This window comes from Homarus americanus, unplaced genomic scaffold (assembly GCF_018991925.1).
Source record: "Homarus americanus isolate GMGI-L3 unplaced genomic scaffold, GMGI_Hamer_2.0 scaffold46197, whole genome shotgun sequence".
NCBI lineage: Eukaryota > Metazoa > Arthropoda > Malacostraca > Decapoda > Nephropidae > Homarus > Homarus americanus.
In genome coordinates this window covers 7,237,532-7,263,577 of record NW_024723050.1, presented here as the reverse complement: position 1 = coordinate 7,263,577, position 26,046 = coordinate 7,237,532, and the positions used below count along the sequence as shown (strand labels likewise).

The 26,046-nt window shown below is 41.7% G+C and overlaps 1 protein-coding gene across 1 annotated transcript in view; it reads right to left on the bottom strand.

Annotated features, from left to right (window-relative positions):
• Nucleotides 1-3,335: 3,335 nt before the first annotated feature.
• LOC121863321 overlaps nt 3,336-26,046 on the bottom strand; it is a 76,873-nt gene continuing 54,162 nt past the window's right edge. The window contains exons 6-8 of the mRNA XM_042361941.1: nt 25,244-25,385; nt 10,415-10,524; nt 3,336-9,755 (exon numbers count right to left, since the gene is read on the bottom strand). Coding sequence (XP_042217875.1) covers nt 9,625-9,755; nt 10,415-10,524; nt 25,244-25,385 — 383 coding nt within the window. The 3' untranslated portion in view covers nt 3,336-9,624. The remainder of the gene's footprint in view (nt 9,756-10,414; nt 10,525-25,243; nt 25,386-26,046) is intronic.

Below are 26,046 nucleotides of genomic sequence, written 5' to 3'. Positions count from 1 at the left end.
ATAAAAAAGTGTGAAACATAATTCTTTGTTAAGATTGTTTACTTTATTCATACTTTGTGTACTGTATGTCATACACTGTATGAGGCAATGAATTTTCAATAAAACAAAGTATATTCATTGCACGCAAAGTTGTGTTTATGTGCATTTTTTAGGGAGGGGGTCCATATCTTTCACCAGATTCCCAAAGGGGTCCGTGACTCAAAAAAGGTTAAGAACCACTGCTCTAGTGAGTGATTTAAAACTATTGCCCGCAATAGGTGGCCAGAGAGCCGGTTACTTAATCCTTAGCTCAGCACCAAATGACGCGACTTCCCGTGGATACACCTTATCACGTGCTATGAACATGAACTCATAGCTAGTGGAAAGTTACAGGGGATGATGGAGTTATGTAAAATTAATGTACTACCCAACATTTATAGAAAAACTAAGGGGTTAATGCATCTCTCTCTCTCTCTCTCTCTCTCTCTCTCTCTCTCTCTCTCTCTCTCTCTCTCTGTGTGTGTTCTGCCTATCAAATGATAGCTTCTGCACCAGACAACAAAAACAACTTTACAAAATTATGACTTTGTTATTGTTTTTGTATGCTATTATCAGTGTCTAACAATTAGGATCTTTAAACACTGTTAACAATCAATGTATTTCAGACGGTCTTCCTTAACAGACGTATGCCATCATCCCACATGTACGACTACTGTACTGAGCTCACTGTCTCGGCGCCACTCCCTCGCCTGTCACCCCATATCGTTTGGTTGTAACATTAATGTACAAAGCTTGTTTAAGACTGGAAGAAAGAAGAGTGATTTTATTGCTTTTATTGCATTACTTCTGGGGCTAAGTGGATACAGCTTCCATCTACAGTTTTAAAGTCCTCTGGTTCGATCCCAGGGCACTTCCAGTTCATCTTGCAGTAAATGGGATCCTGAGTTTACAGTTGGAGAAATAAAGGCGGTCGAGTGCAGTGGTGATCACGCTGTCTCCTTGTATACAACTCTCAGTATACTCTGTGCTGTATCCACACTTCCCCCAAAGGGCCATCAGCCAAATGGGAGTCACTTCCACTGTACGACTCAGTACTGTACTCCATAATTAGTCATCTTACATGTGAGGAATATAAAGGGTAATAAAAATACTTATTGATGTTTATTAATTGTTTGTTAGTCATTTGAATTTGATATAAGGGGAATAAGAAAGATTTTATAATGAATTATGTCTTTATTGCTATAATTAGTATGTAACCTTGCATAGAGGTGACTGGGAGAGGTACAGTATTTGTAAACATGCACTAACACCCTATAATGTTCTAGTGTTATCCACGCTCGGCCAACACACTCACAAGAGTATTAACACACTTGTATCACAGACGAAAAGTTATAATGCAAGTCCATCCGCTCGAATATGGTGTCCTCTGTTCCCTCAGACAAGTGAAGCTTTAGCAGCGTCAAGACTCAGTCAGTCACTGAGGAAATATGGCTTACTGTCGCTCCACTAATTACTCTCCTATAGGAAATAAAATTCCGTTTTCAATTACAGAGCATTAATGGTACTTAGTGGGGTACTCAACTCTATTTTACTTTTGCTCTGTAAAACACGTTGCGTATCACGTCTGGAAACTTGGTTTTAATGATAAAAACCTGGAAATAATTTTCAGTGGTTTGTTTAAAATAAATCGGTATTGTAATTAACATAAAAAGCCATATAGCTCCACATTTTATATGAATGAACTTAGAAACACATTCTGGATCATCAAGTAGAGCAAGAAAGGGTTTCTCAGACCGTTACAGCAGTAATATTTACGTCATGTTCCTTAAACATGTTGTGGGTGAAGACGGTCAGGTTATTGCTGTGTGGAGGTTAACACATGCCTCACGTTCCACCAGCAACATTTTATTTTATTTTTTTATAGAGCAATTTTAATAACACTAGTTACCTTTACAATGAGGAAATTTAATAAGACTTTTTATTAGAAAATGTAACGTACTGGTGTTCAGTTAGTAAGAGAAAAGGGAAGTATCACTGATTTATAAAACAAAAGAAAACGATAATTGTTTGTAGGAGAATATAAGTATGAACAATTCTAACTGTGTGTGAACAGACACAACTTAGTAAAGCATCCGGAAAAGTCGACAATCTGCAGCTGTACGGGAATTTAAACGCCGTCAATTAATTCAATATATTTTTGAGTTGCTCGTGTATGAGTAATTGCCTTGGTTGTTGCATCAATAAGAGTATGAATTTCATCGTCCATTACAGATATGAACCAAACCGTCTCCCGGTTCATAAACATGATATGAATCGTACTAAACTGCTTCTTACTCGTCAAAATAATAACCACTTCACCTGTTAGTTCAGTGACCTACAGTGTATATTGGTTCAACAAAGAATGACGCACAGTGTCTTATAGTTTATACGAGCCATATTTACTACTACCGACTCATTAAATGTGAAGAACCACACCGACTATTAGTTTATTAAGGAGATGGGGACACTGTCCAGCGGTTCTTCAAAAAACGTAACATTTATTAATTCACCAATAATGTTTGAACCAGTGCTGAACAGTTTATTCACAAGGTATGGGCACTACACGGTGGTTCGTCAAGAAAGAGGATAAATCATTGAATACGGGATCTGTTCAAAGGTCAATATATGAACCTCATGACTCTCGGTTCATTGGGAGACCCTAGTGAATCACCAATAAAACTTCAGCCATTTTATCTCACCAAGATAATGAACAGCACAGTGTACTGGTTCATGTAGAATAAACAAACAAACCAGAGTCTACAATTTCCTCAGAGGACACGTGACGATATAACCCCAGGATGTACAGTACAGTACTGAGCCAGAGAGAGAAAACAATGAACCGCATACTCATCAGTCTTGTTCTATCAACCTTTAAATTATTATGAACCTTTTGTGTTGTTCTTTTTGCTTCAGATTTCGGTTCTTCAATGGCCGGGGTTGGTAGATACCTTATACAAATGTTCTGTAATATATCTCAGAAAACAACTTTGAAATTTTTTTTTAAGAAATTGTCTTAACTTTTCTATTTTTGTTACACTTAATAACTAAAACCATTGTGGGGACCCCTGCAGGCTGGTCCGCGTGGAATACAGTTGCCAGTACTTTTAGTAGTTTTCGTGAGGTGGGATTCTCAACGACGACGCCTGGATTACATCTGGCCTGAGCTGGGATTATGTAGATCACTTTAACAACGTAATCTTCCCCAAACTGGGATAAAATATTTCACAATAGTTATTAACTGACTTTTATATTATAATGTATTGTCTTATTATTTATATATATATATATATATATATATATATATATATATATATATATATATATATATATATATATATATATATATATATATATATATATATATATATATATATATATATATATATATATATAGTACTTGGGTGTCGTAACTACCTTAATAAAGTTACATACAAGTTACAATTACTTGCCGTCAAGAAAAGTCATAATATCTAAGAAACTATAACTTAAGTTTATTAGCGGCGTAAATGACACACTAACTATATTTAATAATGGGAATTATAAACTTAATTATTACATGATGTAATGTAATGTTATGGACATCGAATTAAAATTTTTGTCGTTAAACAAACGTGGATCATCGTGTTGCTTTACCTTGAGCGTCTTATGGTTGACGTCATCTCTGTACACAGTATATATCATAAATATCTCCTTCATATTTCAGTGTTATGGCAACCTTTTAAACTGATGTACAGTATAGTATTAGGGAAATTATGCTGTCAGTACAATAAAAGGTAGTGGCACATAATTTACCTGTGATCTCATTAAGGAAGACGATTTTTTTTTTACTCTCCTTAGTATCATTATCAAGGATAAGTTTGTTAGGAGTAATTATATAAAAGTCATTTAAGTTATATATATTCTTTTACATCCTGACTATCTCAACGGGTCCGGTGACTGCCACAATGCGCTATTTTTTTTTTCTAAACGAAAGACCATCTTCCAGCAGCCTGGCTTCACCGAGTAAGTCGAGTAGACCTTGAAATCCATTCTCAACTCGGTGAGGTGGTCTGTGTATTCATTATGTTAATGTTCCATGAGCCGGAGCACCCATGAGAATACGTGGGATTTAACAGCCATATTATTATATCATATAAGTGATGCGGTCCTGTATTTCATTAACATCCATAATGCAGGAATGGATAGTTGTAAAAGATAACAGTATATCGGAACAAATTTCAAAATAAAATACACGTAAGATTTAGGGGGCGGTGGCTGAGTGGATTCAGTGCTCGCCTCCTGTCCTAAGAATCGATAATTCGATCCCTGGGCGCCCTCAATCCACACATCTATCTTAGATTTATAAGTTGGGGAAGTGAAGGTGGTCGAGTGCAGTGCCGTCCACAGGCTTAGTAATGTATACACATTGTATCCGAACGGGCTGTCATACCTATGGGACTCACTTGCACTCGTTAGCCCAAAGTTCTGCCCTGGATAAAGAAGCATTACGAGCTTCTTTTTTTTAATGTATTTTTTCTTTGTGCTTGACAGAAATGTTAGAATAAAAAAGACGATGTTGTCTCACATTAAACGCACTACTGAAGTTCGATTTTAGCTCTTACTAGTATCAGATTAAAATTACTATAACAGATTCAGTGTATAAGCTTGTTTGATATCCCACACTTTGGTTATACCTTACACCAAAACTAAAGAATTGGCCACCGACGCCACAGCCAAAATGACATGCAACCACCAGGAAGGAAGCAACCTTTGTTGAGGTGTGTGCGACAGTGTAAACAAAGGTGCCAGGCACTCCTGCATTTCCTCACCCAGTTATTAAATGCATTAACAAAAAGTAATAAATATATTTCTGTTTCCACTGTTAATAATATTTACGGCAACAAGTCTGGTATACATTCCCTAGCACGTAAGTTTTCCGCTAACTGACATTTACTCCCTAAACTAGTAGTATACCGTGTGTAGTAAACATAAATTCTTTTATTAGTTTACTATATATATATTTTAAAGAATGTTAGTCTGTGTGGGTGGAGGCATCATGGTGTGCAATTGTCTCAGCGCTGGCTGACAATGTTACACAGGTGTCGCCAACCCCAATACATAAATTTTAATAAAGCTCTAATATTAATATGATATGTAAGTAAAAAGAAAAACGTTATCGATAATTATAACACAATATCGACGACAAAATAATTCAACCAAAGAAGAAGAACCACATTCACGAATTGTTAAATTAAAAGTGTAAACAATGACTCAGCGAGCCTCTTAGCTTGCTCATTAACAAATATATTCTTAATATTTTGTTTTCATGTGTTAATTAACAGTACTTAATGTAAAATGCCTAAGACAAACAAAAACACAATTTATCAGGAATATAAAACGCATTATATTTAAGAATCGAGAAATAAACAATTATCTATCATTTTCTCGACTGACAGTTGTTATATATTATATTTGTAGATATAAAACAAAAACTAATATTTATGTGTGTGTTTGTGTGCATTTTATAATAGCATTAACACTTCATAAACTTCCGCTAATATACGTCAGCTGTATACCACCCACAACACAAAGTTATTGCGATCGTGAACTTCACTGGACGGAAATTATATCCAAACATGCAAGGGGAAGTTGTCAACAGATATGGTAAAGTCGGGATACACAACCAACATGTAAATAATAATACACTACTACGGATATGAATGTGACAAACATATTTATGTATTTATGTTAACATTATATAGTCATCAGCTGGTGTAGTAGAGGCAACACACACAACCAGTACACAGTAGTTGAGTCATTACATAGTGCAGACCAGTGCGCCTCACCTCACACCTACAGTACGTCGTCACGTCTTGCTAAACCTCGCAGTATTCCACGTCATCATTTAAGAGTTGGAAGGCGTCCTCTAACAGGATTCGACGTCTACCTGTTTTCCCTGTTGACAGTGAGAGAGTTCTTGCTACTCTGGCCACACTAGTTTGTTTGTTCCTGGGCGCTGCAATGGTGACGTCACAGTACCTTCTTGTCCAGGTTGTTTCTCACCTGCAGGTATCTCATGGATATCTCTCACTACTTAGTCTATAGCTCCCACAAGGGATAGATAAAGTTCCTAACTATTGTGTCTTAACAGCTACAGCAAACTACTGTTAATGTAAAGTAAGATTATTCAAGTAATATCAGTTAGATGCACATGTGTGAATATACTGGAACATTTCTTGAAACACTGAGGCCATACACTTTTGATTTAATTTTCAATCACGATGAACCATAACATTTTTGTCACAATGATTCTCAACATCACATGGTAAGACAATGAAGGACTAGGTGTTGTCCTTCATTAATTCTAAAGAGGCACTATTGTGTAGCTCAGCATCAAGTTCATATTATCAGTTGGTTCTTCAGAATCCAAGTGTTGTTAGGTCCAAGCTACCCTGTACTGTACTGCCCGAACGTTGAACAGTGTTGTGTAATTAGATGACAGGATGATATTATTCTGCCCAGGGGGAGTAATAATTTTTGCCTTGTCACATATATTTTAGTTCTCGTTCACTCACATTGTAATTTTACTGAGATTAAGTTATTATCATATGCCTCGTTATTTCACTCACTTTTTGTCTAATTTCCGGTCTTTTCTTTTTTTAAATCACTATTATAATAAATGGTGAAAAGGTCCAGGATTCTCATTATAGACATAGCTCCACCAATGTACCATGTGCCCTCACTTTAATAACGAAATCGTTACCAGGAGGGGCGTGAGGATGTGTGTCCACTACCTACCTGGCAGGGGTTCAAGGGTTGTGCCTCACGCCTCATCTCTCAGGATCCCCGCCTGCCACCAGTGTAGTATTAACCGGACAGGACTAACAGGTAAGCTGGTTCACATGCACATTTATCTGTAGCTATCAAACTTATCCCAGCCGTAAAATATGAGGTGCAACTGATCCACAAAAAGGAAGGTGTCAGCACCCTTTTAATGGGTTCTCTTTTGCGACGAGAGACTCGTCTCTATAGTCCACAAGTACATTCTGCTGGCAACTACAGGATGTTTACAAAGTCCCTAGATGTTTGTTCTTACAGTCCCTTAGGAAAGTCACACATCAAAAACTCAAGTTATGTTTACCAGTTTTCTGCTCAACTGTAGTTTTCGCTGTGACACTGACTTGGACTGGCATGTTTAACTTGTAAAGGTATGAATCACCGACGACCGTGATACGGTATGACAATTCCGGTAGCAAGTCTATGTCACAGCTCAGATGGTGAAGGGTAATCATGTAAAGAGAGTCATACCGGCGTTTTGGATAACTAATTGCCACGAGGAACTCAGTAAACACAAAATTCAAGGGACTTTGTTAACAGCATGTACAATGTTTCACTTGTATTCTGTAACCTAATGGTTTAGAAACTCATGCTGTTTACATTAACGCGAGAAGTTGGCGAATGACTTAAGCCGAATATTGGCACCTGTTGACGGAAGTCAGCATCACACTAATCAAAAATTTCGCAAAACTCAAGTGTTGATCTCCAGCCTCTAACCACACGCGCGGTGTCCTTCCTATCACCAAATCCCTATCAGTTGTGCGTATAGATGGCGAGACTTGATGTCAGAAAAATTTTGTCTTGGAAGATCACAGCTCCTTGTGATAATTAATTACAACCTCAGTTGTGGACATCCCTCATTTTACTTGTTTCATGAAAACTGTCGTTCGGTCGTCTCTCCTTGTTTGCTAGTAACAGTGTGAACTAAAAGTAGGTTATAACTTCTGAAGTGAACATAAAATTCGTAAATAACTAATCTATTTTACTTTTCCAAAATTTTAATAAAATCATTGCAATTGAACTAGTGGCTAGAGGCACTGTTCATAAGCACTGTTAGAAATAGTACTGAAACTTATTTGATTCTGGGAAGTAAAATGGTGGTGGAGAATTTTTTGTTTATCATAAAATCCAGCTCGAGGCAAGTTGGCGAAAATCGAGTTGGAAGTTTTCGGAAATCGCCAACTGTCTGTGGGTCGGCGGATGTACAAAGCAGTGTGATAGTCTCTTAATATACTGGAGGATCACTAGTAAATTGTAGGTGATAACTAGAGAGAATATCTTCACTCTTACGAATTATTTGTCTATTGACCAAAGAAGCTGCAGATAATACTGTTAACTACTCGTTTATTAACAAAAACTCTTTATGTTTTATTATATGGAAATGTTTTTTTTTCAGGGGAGGTAAATTTCATTATCATAACACAAATAAGCACATATGGTACCTAATTTAGAACTATTCAAGGCTTAAAGACGAAATTATGTGGACAAGCTCCGGTACAGTAAACCATCCAGTGATGGTCTGTATTACAGTCTAATGTGTTACAGAAGCTTGTCAGTAAGACACTTGCTTACTGATAGTGAAACGTTAATGTGTTAACGCAACACTTCAGTTGTCAGATTTTATCTTAAGTGAAGGTCACAAAGTGATAAAACAGTAAGTTACGTATTATTTACACGAACCACTTGCAACAAAAGTTCTTTACAGAACTACAAACTTGAGGGGGTGGGAGGGGTCGACACACCACTTCTTGTGAGGTGGACGAGCCTCGTCACACAACTACTTGGCACAAACTGGAACTAGAGATAACAGTGGCTGGACGGTGTTGCACAATTCTAGAGGGTAAATATCCTTCTATCACTAATGGAAGGGAAGTAACAAAGGGTTCTAAGGCGCCTCCTTTGCCTACATGTTTAGGAATATAGGTCGATGCTGGTCCCTAATATTCTTCTTTGTATTTACTATTTATTGCATGATTAGGGTAGAAAAAGCTTAAGGAACTATGGTTGCTCTAGGCTGTTGTATTCTATTGTGTCTCTTAACACTCTTAAGTTGTGTGTTTCTCTACCCCTACTGGGGGACAAATGTTATAAGACCGACATATAACAGCAGTCTTCTTGTACTCTAATTGTCTAAGATTAACAAGGGGCGGAATTAGAAGCCTCAAAACTAGTCTGATGTCTAAATTACACAAGATCGATAAGGGCGGAGTTAGTCGGCAGATCTTCAAAACTATTCTAGTGTTCATACAACTCTTGAAGAAACAAAGAGAGGAAACGATACAAGGTTTAGGCTACGAGTGCCAGTAATGTAGACGGTAGAGTGGTGGCTACAGGGTGTTGGTGTAACTCACTCGTTCACATGGTTAGAAAGCCAAAGGGGCGGAGATTATTATACCCGTGTTATATGTCACTACAAACATGGGTGGATGTGGTCTAACTGCACCTAAAATACTTATCCTATTTCATAAATTGAAACTCACTAAAAAAAACCTTACATAATCCCAGAAGTTTATTGCTAGTGCGCCATAACCTCTTGTGATTGGCATTTCAGTGTACGGTATATGAGTGTTCGAAAACACTACCCTGCACGTGGAACGCAAGACTGAGTGAACGTTGTTGACATTACGCAATACAGAAGGTCGATCTTTTTTAATTACGTAGGACACTGGGTGGAATATGTGTGATTACGTAACACAGTGGGAGAAGCTTGATCTGCTCACGTAACAGCACGGGTGTAGCTTGAGGGTACATACTGATTGAGAACTTCTTCGTGAGTCACCCCAGGGCTGTCTATGTGACGCACAATGGGTGGAGCTTCAGGTTACCGTCAGGCAGGTACTGGTCGAGACAGGCGTGGTGGGCGGGGCGAGAACACGGCAGGAACTTACCAGCCTCGTATTCCTCCCAGCCAGAGGTGCGGCCTGGGGGTGCAAAGGGAGAGTAAAGCTGAAGTGTAGCGGGAGTACTGGTGAAGATGACGAAGGTAGGTAGAAACTTAAGGCAGGTGATAGATTAATATATACAGGTATTTTATATAATACAATATGACAGTGAAGCGTAAGGGAGCTAAATATAAAATTATTTTAAACACAACAATAACTATACGGAGAACATTTACTTATGCAATTACGATAAAATTCTTATACAGATTCATGAACTTTGTCAGATTCAATAAAGATTAAGAATGGAAATAATGTTGGGAAATATAAGTGTTAACACGGAGCAGGGACGTACAAACACAGTGGATATTAAAGATAGGTTTCATAATTACACACACACACACACACACACACAATGTACAGCCCTGTAAATGTATTCAATGCATATTATATCATTATGTCTAAATCAAATGTAAGTCTGTATATTTTCAGCCACCGGCTGCAACTCTATCAATAAACCGTTTATTATTATTATTATTATTATTATTATTATTATTATTATTATTATTATTATTATTATTATTATTATTATTATTACACACACACACACACACACACTGTATTTGTCCAACGTTCTCTACTATATATATATATATATATATATAAATTTCTCACCATCTTACCTAAACACAAACACTGACCTGTATCTAACCAGTGCTGGGCGTGACGGAACACCTCGACCCCGTAGCGGTTCCTGACGTACTGAGCTGGACTGGTAGGCACCGGCACCCATGACCCGTCGAACTCTATCCTGTTTTAGACGCACATGAGAGGTGCCGGTAAGTAAATATTACAAGAGTGATGTGCCAACAATTATATATAAATGCAGGTGCCATTAAGTGACTAGATATTTAATTTACAAACAGATGCTCTACAGGAAGTCTCTACAAAACCTTCACCAGAGAAAAGTTAGCGAGTGATAGATGAAAATAGTTTGTTAGTTTCATAATACAGTACATACGAACAATGCCCATAAAATATATCGTTACTTTTTCCGTCTTTACAGCTGGTAAACCTGGACGAAATGCTTTGGTATCTTCTCCAGTGCATCGTCACACGACAGTATTTATATACTGTATACACAAAATATGTATTATAAAATATATGAAGGAATAAATTATAAATTACTGGTCATTCTGAAATTCTGGCGGTTCTGTACACGAAAGTGTTCCCAGATAATTTAATTCATGTAGTAGATAATAGTGTATACTTATACCTGTGGTCGACTGTATCAACATTTCCAAAACTAGTGGACTAACGATACCATGACCAAATCGACCCCATGGGTAACGATACATTTTTGGGTGACTGTTCATTTCCTGGAGATAGGTTGAGGGATTACAGAGGTGCTCCCAAATAGAAAATATTTTCTTAGAAAAATATGTCAGAGTATTAGAGTTCACCATCTAACAGCAGATTAAAAGGTGAACATAAAACAAACAAAATAATGTGTGTAGACAAGCACTTACTTATTTACCATGAAAAATGAAAAACGTGAATTTTCTTCAACTACTGTATATTAAAAAAAACGCAATTACTGAATAGAATAGTTTTCGCTGTTAGAGGGGAGATCAAAGAGGACTGAGCAGCTAAAAAGAAATAAACACCTAAGTCCTTATTTTTTAGAATAAGACAAAACATAATATAGTTTCCGCCAACTTGTTATATATAACAACATCCATAAGTCACTGTAAGGTGGGCCTTGTTTTTAGATAGAGGATCACAAATTTTAAGTTTTTTAAAAATGCGAAGGAATTATAAAAACTTTTATTTTCTAAGAAAATAAAAACTAAAGTATAAATGTGTTTATAACTTTAATTCAATTAAAAGAATAAAGAAGATAACAAGTAGTCCAGAAAACAAACTGAGCCAAGTAAAGACACTCCAACTTTTTCTTAAATACAAGATGTAAAAATCTGGCTGTTGACCAAAGTGTTGTGTTGTGTTGTACTGTGTAGCGGTGTGTGTAGTGTTGTGTTGTGTTGTACTGTGTAGCGGTGTGTGTAGTGTTGTGTTGTGTTGCACTGTGTAGTGGTGTGTGTAGTGTTGTGTTGTGTTGTACTGTGTAGTGGTGTGTGTAGTGTTGTGTTGTGTTGTACTGTGTAGTGGTGTGTGTAGTGTTGTGTTGTGTTGTACTGTGTAGCGGTGTGTGTAGTGTTGTGTTGTGTTGTACTGTGTAGCGGTGTGTGTAGTGTTGTGTTGTGTTGTACTGTGTAGTGGTGTGTGTAGTGTTGTGTTGTGTTGTACTGTGTAGTGGTGTGTGTAGTGTTGTGTTGTGTTGTACTGTGTAGTGGTGTGTGTAGTGTTGTGTTGTGTTGTGTACTGTGTAGCGGTGTGTGTAGTGTTGTGTTGTGTTGTACTGTGTAGTGGTGTGTGTAGTGTTGTGTTGTGTTGTTGCACTGTGTAGTGGTGTGTGTAATGTTGTGTTGTGTTGTACTGTGTAGTGTTGTAGTGTTGTGTTGTGTTGCACTGTGTAGCGGTGTGTGTAGTGTGTGTTGTGTTGCACTGTGTAGTGGTGTGTGTAGTGTTGTGTTGTGTTGTACTGTGTAGTGGTGTGTGTAGTGTTGTCTTGTGTTGCACTGTGTAGCAGTGTGTGTAGTGTTGTGTTGTGTTGCACTGTGTAGTGGTGTGTGTAGTGTTGTGTTGTGTGTTGCACTGTGTAGTAGTGTGTGTTGTGTTGTGTTACACTGTGTAGCAGTGTGTGTAGTGTTGTGTTGTGTTGTACTGTGTAGTGGTGTGTGTTGTGTTGCACTGTGTAGCAGTGTGTGTGTAGTGTGTATTGTGTTGCACTGTGTAGCGGTGTGTGTAGTGTTGTGTTGTGTTGCACTGTGTAGTGGTGTGTGTAGTGTTGTTGTTGTACTGTGTAGCAGTGTGTGTAGTGTTGTGTTGTGTTGCACTGTGTAGCGGTGTGTGTAGTGTTGTGTTGTGTTGCACTGGTTAGTGGTGTGTGTAGTGTTGTGTTGCACTGTGTAGTGGTGTGTGTAGTGTTATGTTGTGTTGCACTGTGTAGTGGTGTGTGTGTAGTGTTGTGTTGTGTGGACTGTGTAGTAGTGTGTGTAGTGTGTGTGTTGTACTGTGGCGGTGTGTGTAGTGTTGTGTTTGTGTTGCACTGTGTAGCAGTGTGTAGTGTTGTGTTGTGTTGCACTGTGTAGTGGTGTGTGTAGTGTTGTGTTGTGTGGACTGTTAGCGATGTTTGTGTGTGTGTTGTGTTACTGTGTAGTGGTGTGTGTAGTGTTGTGTTGTGTTGCACTGTGTAGCGGTGTGTGTAGTGTTGTGTTGTGTTGCACTGTGTAGTGTGTGTGTAGTGTTGTGTTGTACTGTGTAGCAGTGTGTGTAGTGTTGTGTTGTGTTGCACTGTGTAGTGGTGTGTGTAGTGTGTGTTGTGTGGACTGTGTAGTAGTGTGTGTAGTGTTGTGTTGTGTTGCACTGTGTAGTGGTGTGTGTAGTGTTGTGTTGTCCTGTATGGCAATGTGTGTAGTGTTGTGTTGTGTTACTGTAGCGGTGTGTGAGTGTTGTGTTGTGTTACTGTGTAGTGGTGTGTGTAGTGTTGTGTTGTGTGGACTGTGTAGTGGTGTGTAGTGTTGTGTTGTGTGGACTGTGTAGTGGTGTGTGTGTAGTGTTGTGTTGTACTGTGTAGCGTGTGTGTGTAGTGTTGTGTTGTGTTGCACTGTGTAGCGGTGTGTGTAGTGTTGTGTTGTGTTGCACTGTGTAGTGGTGTGTGTAGTGTTGTGTTGTGTGGACTGTGTGTGGTGTGTGTAGTGTTGTGTTGTGTTGCACTGTGTAGTGGTGTGTGTAGTGTTGTGTTGTGCTGTGTAGCAGTGTGTGAGTGTTGTGTTGTGTTGCACTGTGTGAGTGTGTGTAGTGTTATGTTGTGACGTTTATGTAGTAAGTGTGTAGTGTTGTGTTGTGTTGTACTGTGTAGCAGTGTGTGTAGTGTTGTGTTGTGTTGCACTGTGTGGTGTGTGTAGTGTATGTGTTGTACTGTGTAGTGGTGTGTGTAGTGTGTTGTGTTGGACTGTGTAGGGTGTGTGTAGTGTTGTGTTGTGTTGCACTGTGTAGTGTGTGTAGTGTTGTGTTGTGTTGTACTGTGTAGTGGTGTGTGTAGTGTTGTGTTGTGTGGACTGTTAGTAGTAGTGTGTAGTGTTGTGTTGTGTTGTACTGTGTAGTGGTGTGTGTAGTGTTGTGTTGTACTGTGTAGCGGTGTGTGTAGTGTTGTGTTGTGTTGCACTGTGTAGTGGTGTGTGTAGTGTTGTGTTATGTGGACTGTGTAGTAGTGTGTGTAGTGTTGTGTTGTGTTGCACTGTGTAGTGGTGTGTGTAGTGTTGTGTTGTACTGTGTAGCAGTGTGTGTAGTGTTGTGTTGTGTTGCACTGTGTAGCAGTGTGTGTAGTGTTGTGTTGTGTTGCACTGTGTAGTGGTGTGTGTAGTGTTGTGTTGTGTGGACTGTGTGGCAGTGTGTGTAGTGTTGTGTTGTGTTGCACTGTGTAGTGGTGTGTGTAGTGTTGTGTTGTACTGTTAGCAGTGTGTGTAGTGTTGTGTTGTGTTGCACTGTGTAGTGTGTGTGAGTGTTGTGTTGTGTTGCACTGTGTAGTGGTGTGTGTGTAGTGTTGTGTTGTGTGGACTGTGTAGTAGTGTGTGTAGTGTTGTGTTGTGTGGACTGTGTAGTGGTGTGTGTAGTGTTGTGTTGTGTTGCACTGTGTAGTGGTGTGTGTGTAGTGTTGTGTTGTACTGTGTAGCAGTGTGTGTAGTGTTGTGTTGTGTTGTACTGTGTAGTGGTGTGTGTAGTGTTGTGTTGTGTTACCTGTGTAGTGGTGTGTGTAGTGTTGTGTTGCACTGTGTAGCAGTGTGTGTAGTGTTGTGTTGTGTTACTGTGTAGTGGTGTGTGTAGTGTTGTGTTGTACTGTGTAGCAGTGTGTGTGTAGTGTTGTGTGTTGCACTGTGTAGCGGTGTGTGTAGTGTTGTGTTGTGTTGCACTGTGTAGTGGTGTGTGTAGTGTTGTGTTGTACTGTGTAGCAGTGTGTGTAGTGTTGTGTGTGTTGCTGTGTATGTAGTGTGTGTAGTGTTGTGTTGTGTTGCACTGTGTAGTGGTGTGTGTAGTGTTGTGTTGTGGACTGTGTGGTGTGTGTGTGGTGTGTGTGTTGCACTGTGTAGTGGTGTGTGTAGTGTGTGTTGTACTGTGTGTGGTGTGTGTAGTGTTGTGGTTGTGTTGCACTGTGTGAGTGTGTGTTGTGTGTGTTGTACTGTGTAGCAGTGTGTAGTGTTGTGTTGTGTTGCACTGTGTAGTGGTGTGTGTGGTGTGTGTTATGGTGTGTGTGTGTGTGTTGTGTTGTACTGTGTATGTAGTGTTGTGTTGTGTTGCACTGTGTAGTGGTGTGTGTAGTGTTGTGTGTGTTGCACTGTGTAGTGGTGTGTGTAGTGTTGTGTTGTGTTGCACTGTGTAGTGGTGTGTGTAGTGTTGTGTTGTGTGGACTGTGTAGTGGTGTGTGTAGTGTTGTGTTGTGTTGCACTGTGTAGTGGTGTGTGTTAGTGTTGTGTTGTGTTGCACTGTATGGTGTGTGTTGTGTTGTGTTGTACTGTGTAGCAGTGTGTGTAGTGTTGTGTTGTGTTGCACTGTGTAGTGGTGTGTGTAGTGTTGTGTTGTACTGTGTAGTGGTGTGTGTAGTGTTGTGTTGTACTGTAGCAGTGGTGGTGTGAGTGTTGTGTTGTGTGGACTGTGTAGTGGTGTGTTGTATTGTGTTGTACTGTGTACAGGTGTGTAGTGTTGTGTTGTGTGGACTGTGTAGTGGGTGTGTGTTGTGTTGTGTTGTACTGTGTAGTGGTGTGTGTAGTGTTGTGTTGTGTGGACTGTGTGGTGGTGGTTGTGGTGTTGTGGTGTGTGGACTGTGTGTAGTGTGTGTAGTGTTGCTGTACTGTGTAGTGGTGGTGTGTAGTGTTGTGTTGTGTGGACTGTGTAGTAGTGTGTGTAGTGTTGTGTTGTACTGTGTAGTGGTGTGTGTAGTGTTGTGTTGTACTGTGTAGTGGTGTGTGTGTGTTGTGTTGTACTGTGTAGTGGTGTGTGTAGTGTTGTGTTGTGTGGACTGTGTAGTGGTGTGTGTGGTGTTGTGTTGTGTGGACTGTGTAGTGGTGTGTGTGGTGTTGTGCTGTACTGTGTAGTGGTGTGTGTAGTGTTGTGTGTGTGTTGTACTGTGGTGGTGTGTGTAGTGTTGTGTTGTGCTGTACTGTGTGTGTGTGTGTAGTGTTGTGTTGTACTGTCTAGTGGTGTGTGTAGTGTGTGTGTTGTGTTGTACTGTGTAGTGGTGTGTGTAGTGTTGTGTTGTGTTGCACTGTGTAGCAGTGTGTGTAGTGTTGTGTTGTGTTGCACTGTGTAGTAGTGTGTGTAGTGTTGTGTTGTGTTGCACTGTGTAGCAGTGTGTGTGGTGTGTTGTGTTGCTCTGTGTAGTAGTGTGTGTAGTGTTGTGTTGTGTTGTACTGTGTAGTGGTGTGTTTAGTGTTGTGTTGTGTTGCACTGTGTAGCAGTGTGTGTAGTGTTGTGTTGTGTTACTGTTTAGTGGTGTGTGTGAGTGTTGTGTTGTGTTGCACTGTGGCAGTGTGTGTAGTGTTTTGTACTGTGTAGTGGTGTATGTAGTGTTGTGTTGTACTGTGTAGTGGTGTGTGTTGTGTTGTGTTGTGCTGTGTAGTGGTGTGTGTAGTGTTGTGTTGTGTGGACTGTGTAGTGGTGTGTGTTTGTTGAGTTACTGTATAGTGGTGTGTGTTGTGTTGTGTTGTGACTGTGTAGTGGTGTGTGTAGTGTTGTTGTGTTGTACTGTGTAGTGGTGTGTGTAGTGTTGTGTTGTGTTGCACTGTGTAGTGGTGTGTGTTGTGTTGTGTTGTACTGTGTAGTGGTGTGTGTGGAGTGTTGTGTTGTGTTGTACTGTAGTGGTGTGTGTAGTGTTGTGTTGTACTGTGTAGTGGTGTGTGTTGTGTTGTGTTGTTGACTGTGTAGTGGTGTGTGTAGTGTTGTGTTGTGTGGACTGTGGTGGTGTGTGTGGTGTTGTGTTGTGTGGACTGTGTGGTGTGTGTGTGGTTGTACTGTGTGGTGTTGTGTGTGTGGTGTGTGGACTGTGTAGTGGTGTGTGTAGTGTTGTGTTGTGTTGTACTGTGTGTGGTGTGTCTAGTGTTGTGTTGTGCTGTACTGTGTAGTAGTGTGTGTAGTGTTGTGTTGTGTTTTGTTACTGTGTAGTGGTGTGTGTAGTGTTGTGTTGTACTGTGCAGTGGTGTGTGTGGAGTGTTGTGTTGTGTTGTACTGTGTAGTGGTGTGTGTAGTGTTGTGTTGTACTGTGCAGTGGTGTGTGTAGTGTTGTGTTGTGTGGACTGTGTAGTGGTGTGTGTAGTGGTGTGCTGTACTGTGTAGTGTTGTGTGTAGTGGTGTGGACTGTGTAGTGGTGTGTGTGGTGTTGTGTTGTGCTGTGTGTGTAGTGTGTGTGGTGTTGTGTTGTGTGGACTGTGTAGTAGTGTGTGTAGTGTTTTGTTGTACTGTGTAGTGTTGTGTGTAGTGGTGTGTGGACTGTGTAGTGGTGTGTGTAGTGTTGTGTTGTGTTGTACTGTGTAGTGGTGTGTCTAGTGTTGTGTTGTGCTGTACTGTGTAGTAGTGTGTGTAGTGTTGTGTTGTGTTGTTGTTGTACTGTAGTGGTGTGAGTGTTGTGTTGTACTGTGTAGTAGTGTATGTAGTGTTGTGTTGTGTGGACTGTGTAGTAGTGTGTGTAGTGGTGTGCTGTACTGTGTGGTGTTGTGTGTGGTGGTGTGTGGACTGTGTGAGTGGTGTGTGTGGTGTTGTGTTGTGCTGTACTGTGTGGTGTTTGTGTAGTGGTGTGTGGACTGTGTGGTGTGTGTGGTGTTGTGTTGTGTTGCACTGTGTAGTAGTGTGTGTAGTGTTGTGTTGTGTGGACTGTGTAGTGGTGTGTGGTGGTGTGCTGTACTGTGTAGTGTTGTGTGTAGTGGTGTGTGGACTGTGTAGTGGTGTGTGTAGTGTTGTGTTGTGCTGCTGTGTGTAGTGTTGTGTGTAGTGGTGTGTGGACTGTGTAGTGGTGTGTGTAGTGTTGTGTTGTGTTGCACTGTGTAGTAGTGTGTGTGTGTGTGTGTGTCTTTGTGTTGTTTTGTGTTGTATGTAGTGTTGTGTAGTGGTGTGTGTTGTGTTGTGTTGAGCTGCACTGTGTAGTATTAGTGTGTAGTGTTGTGTGTGTCTTTGTGTTGTTTTGTGTTGTGTAGTGTGTTGTGTGTAGTGGTGTGTGTTGTGTTGTGTTGTGTGGACTGTGTAGTAGTGTGTGTAGTGGTGTGCTGTACTGTGTAGTGTTGTGTGTGGTGGTGTGTGGACTGTGTAGTGGTGTGTGTAGTGTTGTGTTGTTGCTGTACTGTGAGTGTTGTGTGTAGTGGTGTGTGGACTGTGTTGTGTTGTGTTGTGTTGTGCTGTACTGTGTGGTGTGTGTAGTGTTGTGTGTGTCTTTGTGTTGTTTGTGTTGTATGTAGTCTTGTGTGTGTGGTGTGTGTTGTGTTGTGTTGAGCTGTACTGTGTGTAGTAGTGTGTGTAGTGTCTAGTGTTGTGTTGGGATGTACTGTGTAGTGGTGTGTGTTGTGTTGTGCTGTGCTGCTGTGTACTGTGTGGTGGTGTGTGGTGTTGAGTGGACTGTGTGGTGTTGTGTTGTGCTGTGCTGTGCTGTGCACTGTGTAGTGGTGTGTGTAGTGTTGGAGTGGACTGTGTGGTGTTGTGTGTTGAGCTGTACTGTGTGGTGGTGTGTGTGTGGTGTTGGGTGGACTGTGTAGTGTTGTGTTGGGCTGTACTGTGTAGTGGTGTGTGTGTGGTGTTGGAGTGGACTGTGTGGTGTTGTGTTGTGCTGTGCTGTGCTGTACTGTGTAGTGGTGTGTGTAGTGTCTTGTGTTGTGCTGTGCTGTGTGTAGTGGTGTGTGTTGTGCTGTGCTGTGCTGTACTGTGTGTAGTGGTGTGTAGTGTCTTGTGTTGTGTTGTGCTGTACTGTGTAGTGGTGTGTGTAGTGTTGGAGTGGACTGTGTGGTGTTGTGTTGTGCTGTGCTGTGCTGTACTGTGTGAGTGGTGTGTGTAGTGTCTTGTGTTGTGTTGTGCTGTACTGTGTAGTGGTGTGTGTAGTGTCTTGTGTTGTGTTGTGCTGTACTGTGTAGTGGTGTGTGTAGTGTCTTGTGTTGTGTTGCTGTACTGTGTAGTGGTGTGTGTAGTGTCTTGTGTTGTGTTGTGCTGTACTGTGTAGTGGTGTGTGTAGTGTCTTGTGTTGCGTTGTGCTGTACTGTGTAGTGGTGTGTGTAGTGTCTTGTGTTGTGTTGTGCTGTACTGTGTAGTGGTGTCTTGTGTTGTGTTGTGCTGTACTGTGTGTGGTGTGTGTTGTGTCTTGTGTGTGTGTGCTGTACTGTGTAGTGGTGTGTGTAGTGTCTTGTGTTGTGTTGTGTGTACTGTGTAGTGGTGTGTGTTGTGTTGTGCTGTACTGTGTAGTGGTGTGTGTAGTGTCTTGTGTTGTGTTGTGCTGTACTGTGTAGTGGTGTGTGTTGTGTTGTGTTGTGCTGTACTGTGTAGTGGTGTGTGTAGTGTCTTGTGTTGTGTTGTGCTGTGTGGTGGTGTGTGTAGTGTCTTGTGTTGTGCTGTGCTGTACTGTGTAGTGGTGTGTGTTGTGTTGTGTTGAGCACTGTGTAGTAGTGTGTGTAGTGTCTAGTGTTGTGTTGAGATGTACTGTGTAGTGGTGTGTGTTGTGTTGTGCTGTGCTGTACTGTGTAGTGGTGTGTGTAGTGTTGGGTGGACTGTGGTGTTGTGTTGTGCTGTGCTGTGCTGTACTGTGTAGTGGTGTGTGTGTAGTGTTGGTGGACTGTGTGGTGTGTTGAGCTGTACTGTGTAGTGGTGTGTGTAGTGTTGGAGTGGACTGTGTGGTGTTGTGTTGAGCTGTACTGTGGTGGTGTGTGTGTAGTGTGAGTGGACTGTGTGTAGTGTTGTGTTGTGCTGTGCTGTGCTGTACTGTGTAGTGGTGTGTGTAGTGTCTTGTGTTGTGTTGTGTTGTACTGTGTAGTGGTGTGTGTTGTGTTGTGCTGTGCTGTACTGTGTGTGGTGTGTGTAGTGTCTTGTGTTGTGTTGTGCTGTGTGTGTAGTGGTGTGTGTTGTGTTGTGCTGTGCTGTACTGTGTAGTGGTGTGTGTAGTGTTGTGTTGTGTTGTGTTGTACTGTGTAGTGGTGTGTGTTGTGTTGTGCTGTGCTGTACTGTGTAGTGGTGTGTCTTGTGTTGTGTTGTGCTGTACTGTGGTGGTGTGTGTAGTGTGTTGTGTTGTGTTGTGTGCTGTACTGTGTAGTGGTGTGTGTTGTGTTGTGCTGTGCTGTACTGTGTAGTGGTGTGTGTAGTGTCTTGTGTTGTGTTGTGTTGTACTGTGTAGTGGTGTGTGTTGTGTTGTGCTGTGCTGTACTGTGTAGTGGTGTGTGTAGTGTCTTGTGTTGTGTTGTGCTGTACTGTGTAGTGGTGTGTGTTGTGTTGTGCTGTGCTGTACTGTGTAGTGGTGTGTCTTGTGTTGTGTTGTGCTGTGGTGGTGTGTGTAGTGTCTTGTGTTGTGTTGTGCTGTACTGTGTAGTGGTGTGTGTTGTGTTGTGTTGTGCTGTACTGTGTAGTGGTGTGTGTAGTGTCTTGTGTTGTGTTGTGCTGTACTGTGTAGTGGTGTGTGTTGTGTTGTGTTGTGCTGTACTGTGTAGTGGTGTGTAGTGTCTTGTGTTGTGTTGTGCTGTACTGTGTAGTGGTGTGTGTAGTGTCTTGTGTTGTGCTGTGCTCTACTGTGTAGTGGTGTGTGTTGTGTTGTGTTGAGCTGCTGTGTAGTAGTGTGTGTAGTGTCTAGTGTTGTGTTGAGATGTACTGTGTAGTGGTGTGTGTTGTGTGTGCTCTGTGCTGTGTGAGTGGTGTGTGTAGTGTTCAGTGGACTGTGTGTGTGTGTTGTGCTGTGCGTGTGCTGTACTGTGTAGGTGGTGTGTGTAGTGTTGAATGGACTGTGGTGTTGTGTTGAGCTGTACTGTGGTGTGTGTAGTGTTGGAGTGGACTGTGTAGTGTTGTGTTGAGCTGTACTGTGTAGTGGTGTGTGTGTAGTGTTGAGTGGACTGTGTGGTGTTGTGTTGTGCTGTGCTGTGCTGTACTGTGTAGTGGTGTGTGGTGTCTTGTGTTGTGTTGTACTGTGTAGTGGTGTGTGTTGTGTCTTGTGTTGTGTTGTGCTGTACTGTGTAGTGGTGTGTGTAGTGTCTTGTGTTGTGTTGTGCTGTACTGTGTAGTGGTGTGTGTTGTGTTGTGCTGTGCTGTACTGTGTAGTGGTGTGTGTAGTGTCTTGTGTTGTGTTGTGCTGTACTGTGTAGTGGTGTGTGTGTTGTGCTGTGCTACGCTGTACTGTGTAGTGGTGTGTGTAGTGTCTTGTGTTGTGTTGTGCTGTACTGTGTAGTGGTGTGTGTTGTGCTGTGCTGTGTGCTGTACTGTGTAGTGGTGTGTGTAGTGTCTTGTGTTGTGTTGTGTTGTACTGTGTAGTGGTGTGTGTAGTGTTAGGTGGACTGTGTTGTGTTGTGTTGTGCTGTGCTGTGCTGTACTGTGTAGTGGTGTGTGTGGTGTCTTGTGTTGTGTTGTGCTGTACTGTGTAGTGGTGTGTGTTGTGTTGTGCTGTGCTGTACTGTGTAGTGGTGTGTGTAGTGTCTTGTGTTGTGTTGTGCTGTACTGTGTAGTGGTGTGTGTTGTGTCGTGCTGTGCTGTACTGTGTAGTGGTGTGTCTTGTGTTGTGTTGTGCTGTACTGTGTAGTGGTGTGTGTAGTGTCTTGTGGTTGTGTTGTGCTGTACTTGTGTAGTGGTGTGTGTAGTGTCTTGTGTTGTGTTGTGCTGTACTGTGTAGTGTTGTGTTGTGCTGTGCTGTGCTGTACTGTGTAGTGGTGTGTAGTGTCTTGTGTTGTGTTGTGCTGTACTGTGTAGTGGTGTGTGTGTTGTGTTGTGCTGTGCTGTACTGTGTAGTGGTGTGTGTAGTGTCTTGTGTTGTGTTGTGTTGTACTGTGTAGTGGTGTGTGTTGTGTTGTGCTGTGCTGTACTGTGTAGTGGTGTGTGTAGTGTCTTGTGTTGTGTTGTGCTGTACTGTGTAGTGGTGTGTGTTGTGTTGTGTTGTGCTGTACTGTGTAGTGGTGTGTGTAGTGTCTTGTGTTTGTGTTGTGCTGTACTGTGTAGTGGTGTGTGTTGTGTTGTGTTGTGCTGTACTGTGTGGTGGTGTGTGTAGTGTCTTGTGTTGTGTTGTGCTGTACTGTGTAGTGGTGTGTAGTGTGTCTTGTGTTGTGCTGTGCTGCACTGTGTAGTGGTGTGTGTTGTGTGTTGTGTTGAGCTGCTGTGTAGTGGTGTGTGTAGTGTCTAGTGTTGTGTTGAGATGTACTGTGTAGTGGTGTGTGTTGTGTTGTGCTGTGCTGTGTAGTGTGTGTGTAGTGTTGGAGTGGACTGTGTAGTGTTGTATTGTGCTGTGCTGTGCTGTTGTAGTGGTGTGTGTAGTGTTGAATGGACTGTGTAGTGTTGTGTTGAGCTGTACTGTGTAGTGGTGTGTGTAGTGTTAGTGGACTGTGTAGTGTTGTGTTGTGCTGTACTGTGTGGTGTGTGTGTTGTGTTGTGCTGTGCTGTACTGTGTGTGGTGTGTGGTGTTTGTGTTGTGTTGTGCTGTACTGTGTAGTGGTGTGTGTTGTGTTGTGTTGTGCTGTACTGTGTAGTGGTGTGTGTTGTGTTGTGCTGTGCTGTGCTGTACTGTGTAGTGGTGTGTGTAGTGTCTTGTGTTGTGTTGTGTTGTGTTGTGTTGTACTGTGTAGCAGTGTGTGTTGTGTTGTGTTGTGTGCTGTACTGTGTAGTGGTGTGTGTTGTGTCTTTGTGTTGTGTTGTGCTGTACTGTGTAGTGGTGTGTGTAGTGTCTTGTGTTGTGTTGTGCTGTACTGTGTAGTGGTGTGTGTAGTGTCTTGTGTTGTGTTGTGCTGTACTGTGTAGTGGTGTGTGTAGTGTTGAGGTGGACTGTGTGGTGTTGTGTTGTGCTGTGCTGTGCTGTACTGTGTAGTGGTGTGTGTAGTGTCTTGTGTTGTGTTGTGCTGTACTGTGTAGTGGTGTGTGTTGTGTTGTGTTGTGCTGTACTGTGTAGTGGTGTGTGTAGTGTCTTGTGTTGTGTTGTGCTGTACTGTGTAGTGGTGTGTGTGTGTTGTGCTGTACTGTGTAGTGGTGTGTGTAGTGTCTTGTGTGTTGTGCTGTACTGTGTAGTGGTGTGTCTAGTGTTGTGCTGTGCTGTACTGTGTAGTGGTGTGTGTAGTGTCTTGTGTTGTGTTGTGCTGTACTGTGTAGTGGTGTGTGTAGTGTCTTGTGTTGTGCTGCTGTGTAGTGGTGTGTGTTGTATTTGTGTTGGGCTGTGTACTGTGTAGTAGTGTGTGTAGTGTCTTGTGTTGTGTTGTGCTGTACTGTGTAGTGGTGTGTGTTGTGTTGTGTTGTGCTGTACTGTGTAATGGTGTGTGTAGTGTCTTGTGTTGTGTTGTGCTGTACTGTGTAGTGGTGTGTGTAGTGTCTTGTGTTGTGTTATGCTGCTACTGTGTAGTGGTTGTGTAGTGTCTTGTGTTGTGCTGTACTGTGTAGCGGTGTGTGTTGTGTTGTGTTGTGCTGCTGTACTGTGTAGTGGTGTGTGTTGTGTTGTGTTGTGCTGTACTGTGTAGTAGTGTGTGTAGTGTCTTGTGTTGTGTGTTGTGCTGTACTGTGTAGTGGTGTGTGTAGTGTCTTGTGTTGTGTTGTGCTGTACTGTGTAGTGGTGTGTCTTGTGTTGTGTTGTGCTGTACTGTGTAGTGGTGTGTGTTGTGTTGTGCTGTACTGTGTAGTGGTGTGTGTAGTGTCTTGTGTTGTGTTGTGCTGTACTGTGTAGTGGTGTGTGTTGTGTTGTGTTGTGCTGTACTGTGTAGTGGTGTGTGTAGTGTCTTGTGTTGTGTTGTGCTGTACTGTGTAGTGGTGTGTCTAGTGTTGTGCTGTGCTGTACTGTGATGGTGTGTCTTGTGTTGTGTTGTGCTGCTGTGTAGCAGTGTGTGTAGTGTCTTGTGTTGTGTTATGCTGTACTGTGTAGTGGTGTGTGTTGTGTTGTGCTGTGCTGTACTGTGTAGTGGTGTGTCTTGTGTTGTGTTGTGCTGTACTGTGTAGTGGTGTGTGTAGTGTCTTGTGTTGTTGTGCTGTACTGTGTAGTGGTGTGTGTAGTGTCTTGTGTTGTGTTGTGCTGTGCTTGTACTGTGTAGTGGTGTGTGTAGTGTCTTGTGTTGTGTTGTGCTGTACTGTGTAGTGGTGTGTGTGTGTCTTGTGTTATGTTGTGCTGTACTGTGTAGTGGTGTGTGTAGTGTCTTGTGTTGTGTTGTGCTGTACTGTGTGGCGGTGTGTGTTGTGTTTGTGTGTGCTGTACTGTGTAGTGGTGTGTGTAGTGTCTTGTGTTGTGTTATGTTGTACTGTGTAGTGGTGTGTGTTGTGTCTTGTGTTTGTGTGCTGTACTGTGTAGTGGTGTGTGTAGTGTTGTGCTGTGCTGTACTGTGTAGTGGTGTGTGTAGTGTTTAGTGTTGTGTTGTGCTGTACTGTGTAGTGGTGTGTGTAGTGTTGTGTATTGCCTTTGTGTTGTTTTGTGTTGTATGTAGTGTTGTGTGTAGTGGTGTGTCTAGTGTTGTGTATTGTCTTTGTGTTGTTTTGTGTTGTATGGTGTGTTGTGTGTAGTGATGTATCTAGTGTTGTGTATTGTTTTTGTGTTGTTTTGTGTTGTATGTACTGTTGTGTGTCGTGATGTGTTGTGTCTTGTGTTGTGTATTGTCTTTGTGTTGTTTTGTGTTGTATGTAGTGTTGTATGTAGTTGTGTTGTGTGCCGTCTTGTGTTGTTTTGTGCTGTATGCTTGGTGTTGTGTGTAGTTATGTGTTGTATGTTTAGTGTTGTGTGTAGTTATGTGTTGTATTTAGTGTTGTGTGTAGTTGTGTTGTATGTAGTGTTGTGTGTAGTGATGTGTTGTGTCTAGTGTTATGTACTGTCTTTGTGTTGTATGTAATGTTGTGTGGTGTGTCAAATGATGCAAGTTGGTGTTGTGCACTTCGTCTTCTGGTAATACAGTACTTGTTTCCTTAACGTTTCATCACTGAGACAAGCACCACACCACGGCTAACACTTTGGCCTTCCTGTGTCCTTTGGCCCCTTGACTTTAGACACGGACTTGAAATAAATCTCTCTAAGATACGTCTACAAAATAAGATTGTTCAAACTGTTTCAGAGATCTGCTTCGGGGAAAGTTTAATAATAATAATAGTAATCTGTATTATAACAATAATTCTCAAGGAATATTCTTTGCGGAAGGAAGATCGTAGGGAGATGCCAGTCAGTTAATATTACATAAGGGGGTAATATAAACTAAAAATACATCAGTATAATAGAGGGATGTTAGAGGGTGCGAGACTTATACCTAGTTCGTGGGCGTCCTGCCAACAGATTGTCTTCAGAGTCCATGGCGTGTTGGCTCCACAGCTCAGCACGCCACTGGCCGCTGGAGAGTGTGCCCTGGCCGCCCGCCCACCGCCCGTCCACACAACACCACCGGTTGTCAGCTACACCACAACAAGCATAGGGAAATAATAGCTTCTACATCAAATATAGAACGTAATAGTTATATACAAGGCGGGTGAGAAATAACTAACATATAACACTTATCAGTCTCGGTATACACGATCTTTGAACAGTCGCGAAGAAAAATCTACCGCCTCCCCTGCTAAACCGCGAACCCCGAGATTCAGACTTGTGAACGAGAACCAATAGACACTGATGCATTATTCTGTCCACGACCGCTTCGGATTCACGAGTGTGAATCTCGGAGTTCGAGGTTCAGCATGGGAGGCGGCAGGACTTTTCTTTCGCGACTGTACTTGTTTCACAATAATAACTAGATCACGCTTTATACTTCCAAGACCTGATAAAGACGATCTGTCCTTCTCTTTAAGTCAAAACTCCCTTAATGCGAGTCTTGAGGGTCACCTGTTGGGGGCTGCCTCGTGGTCCTAACCGTCATGGAAGACGTCATTTTAATATTTTCTTGCTAAATGAGCTTCTCGTATAGATATTTTTTTTTTTTACAACTTCTCTATTTACAAAACCGTCTTTTTCCTTCATTATATCAGTTAACAACTCATTGGCTGCACTCTTTTTCACTCTGTCTGAATAATCCTTACTCTTTATTTTCCATAGACATGAGTCATGGATGCTCTCTATAAA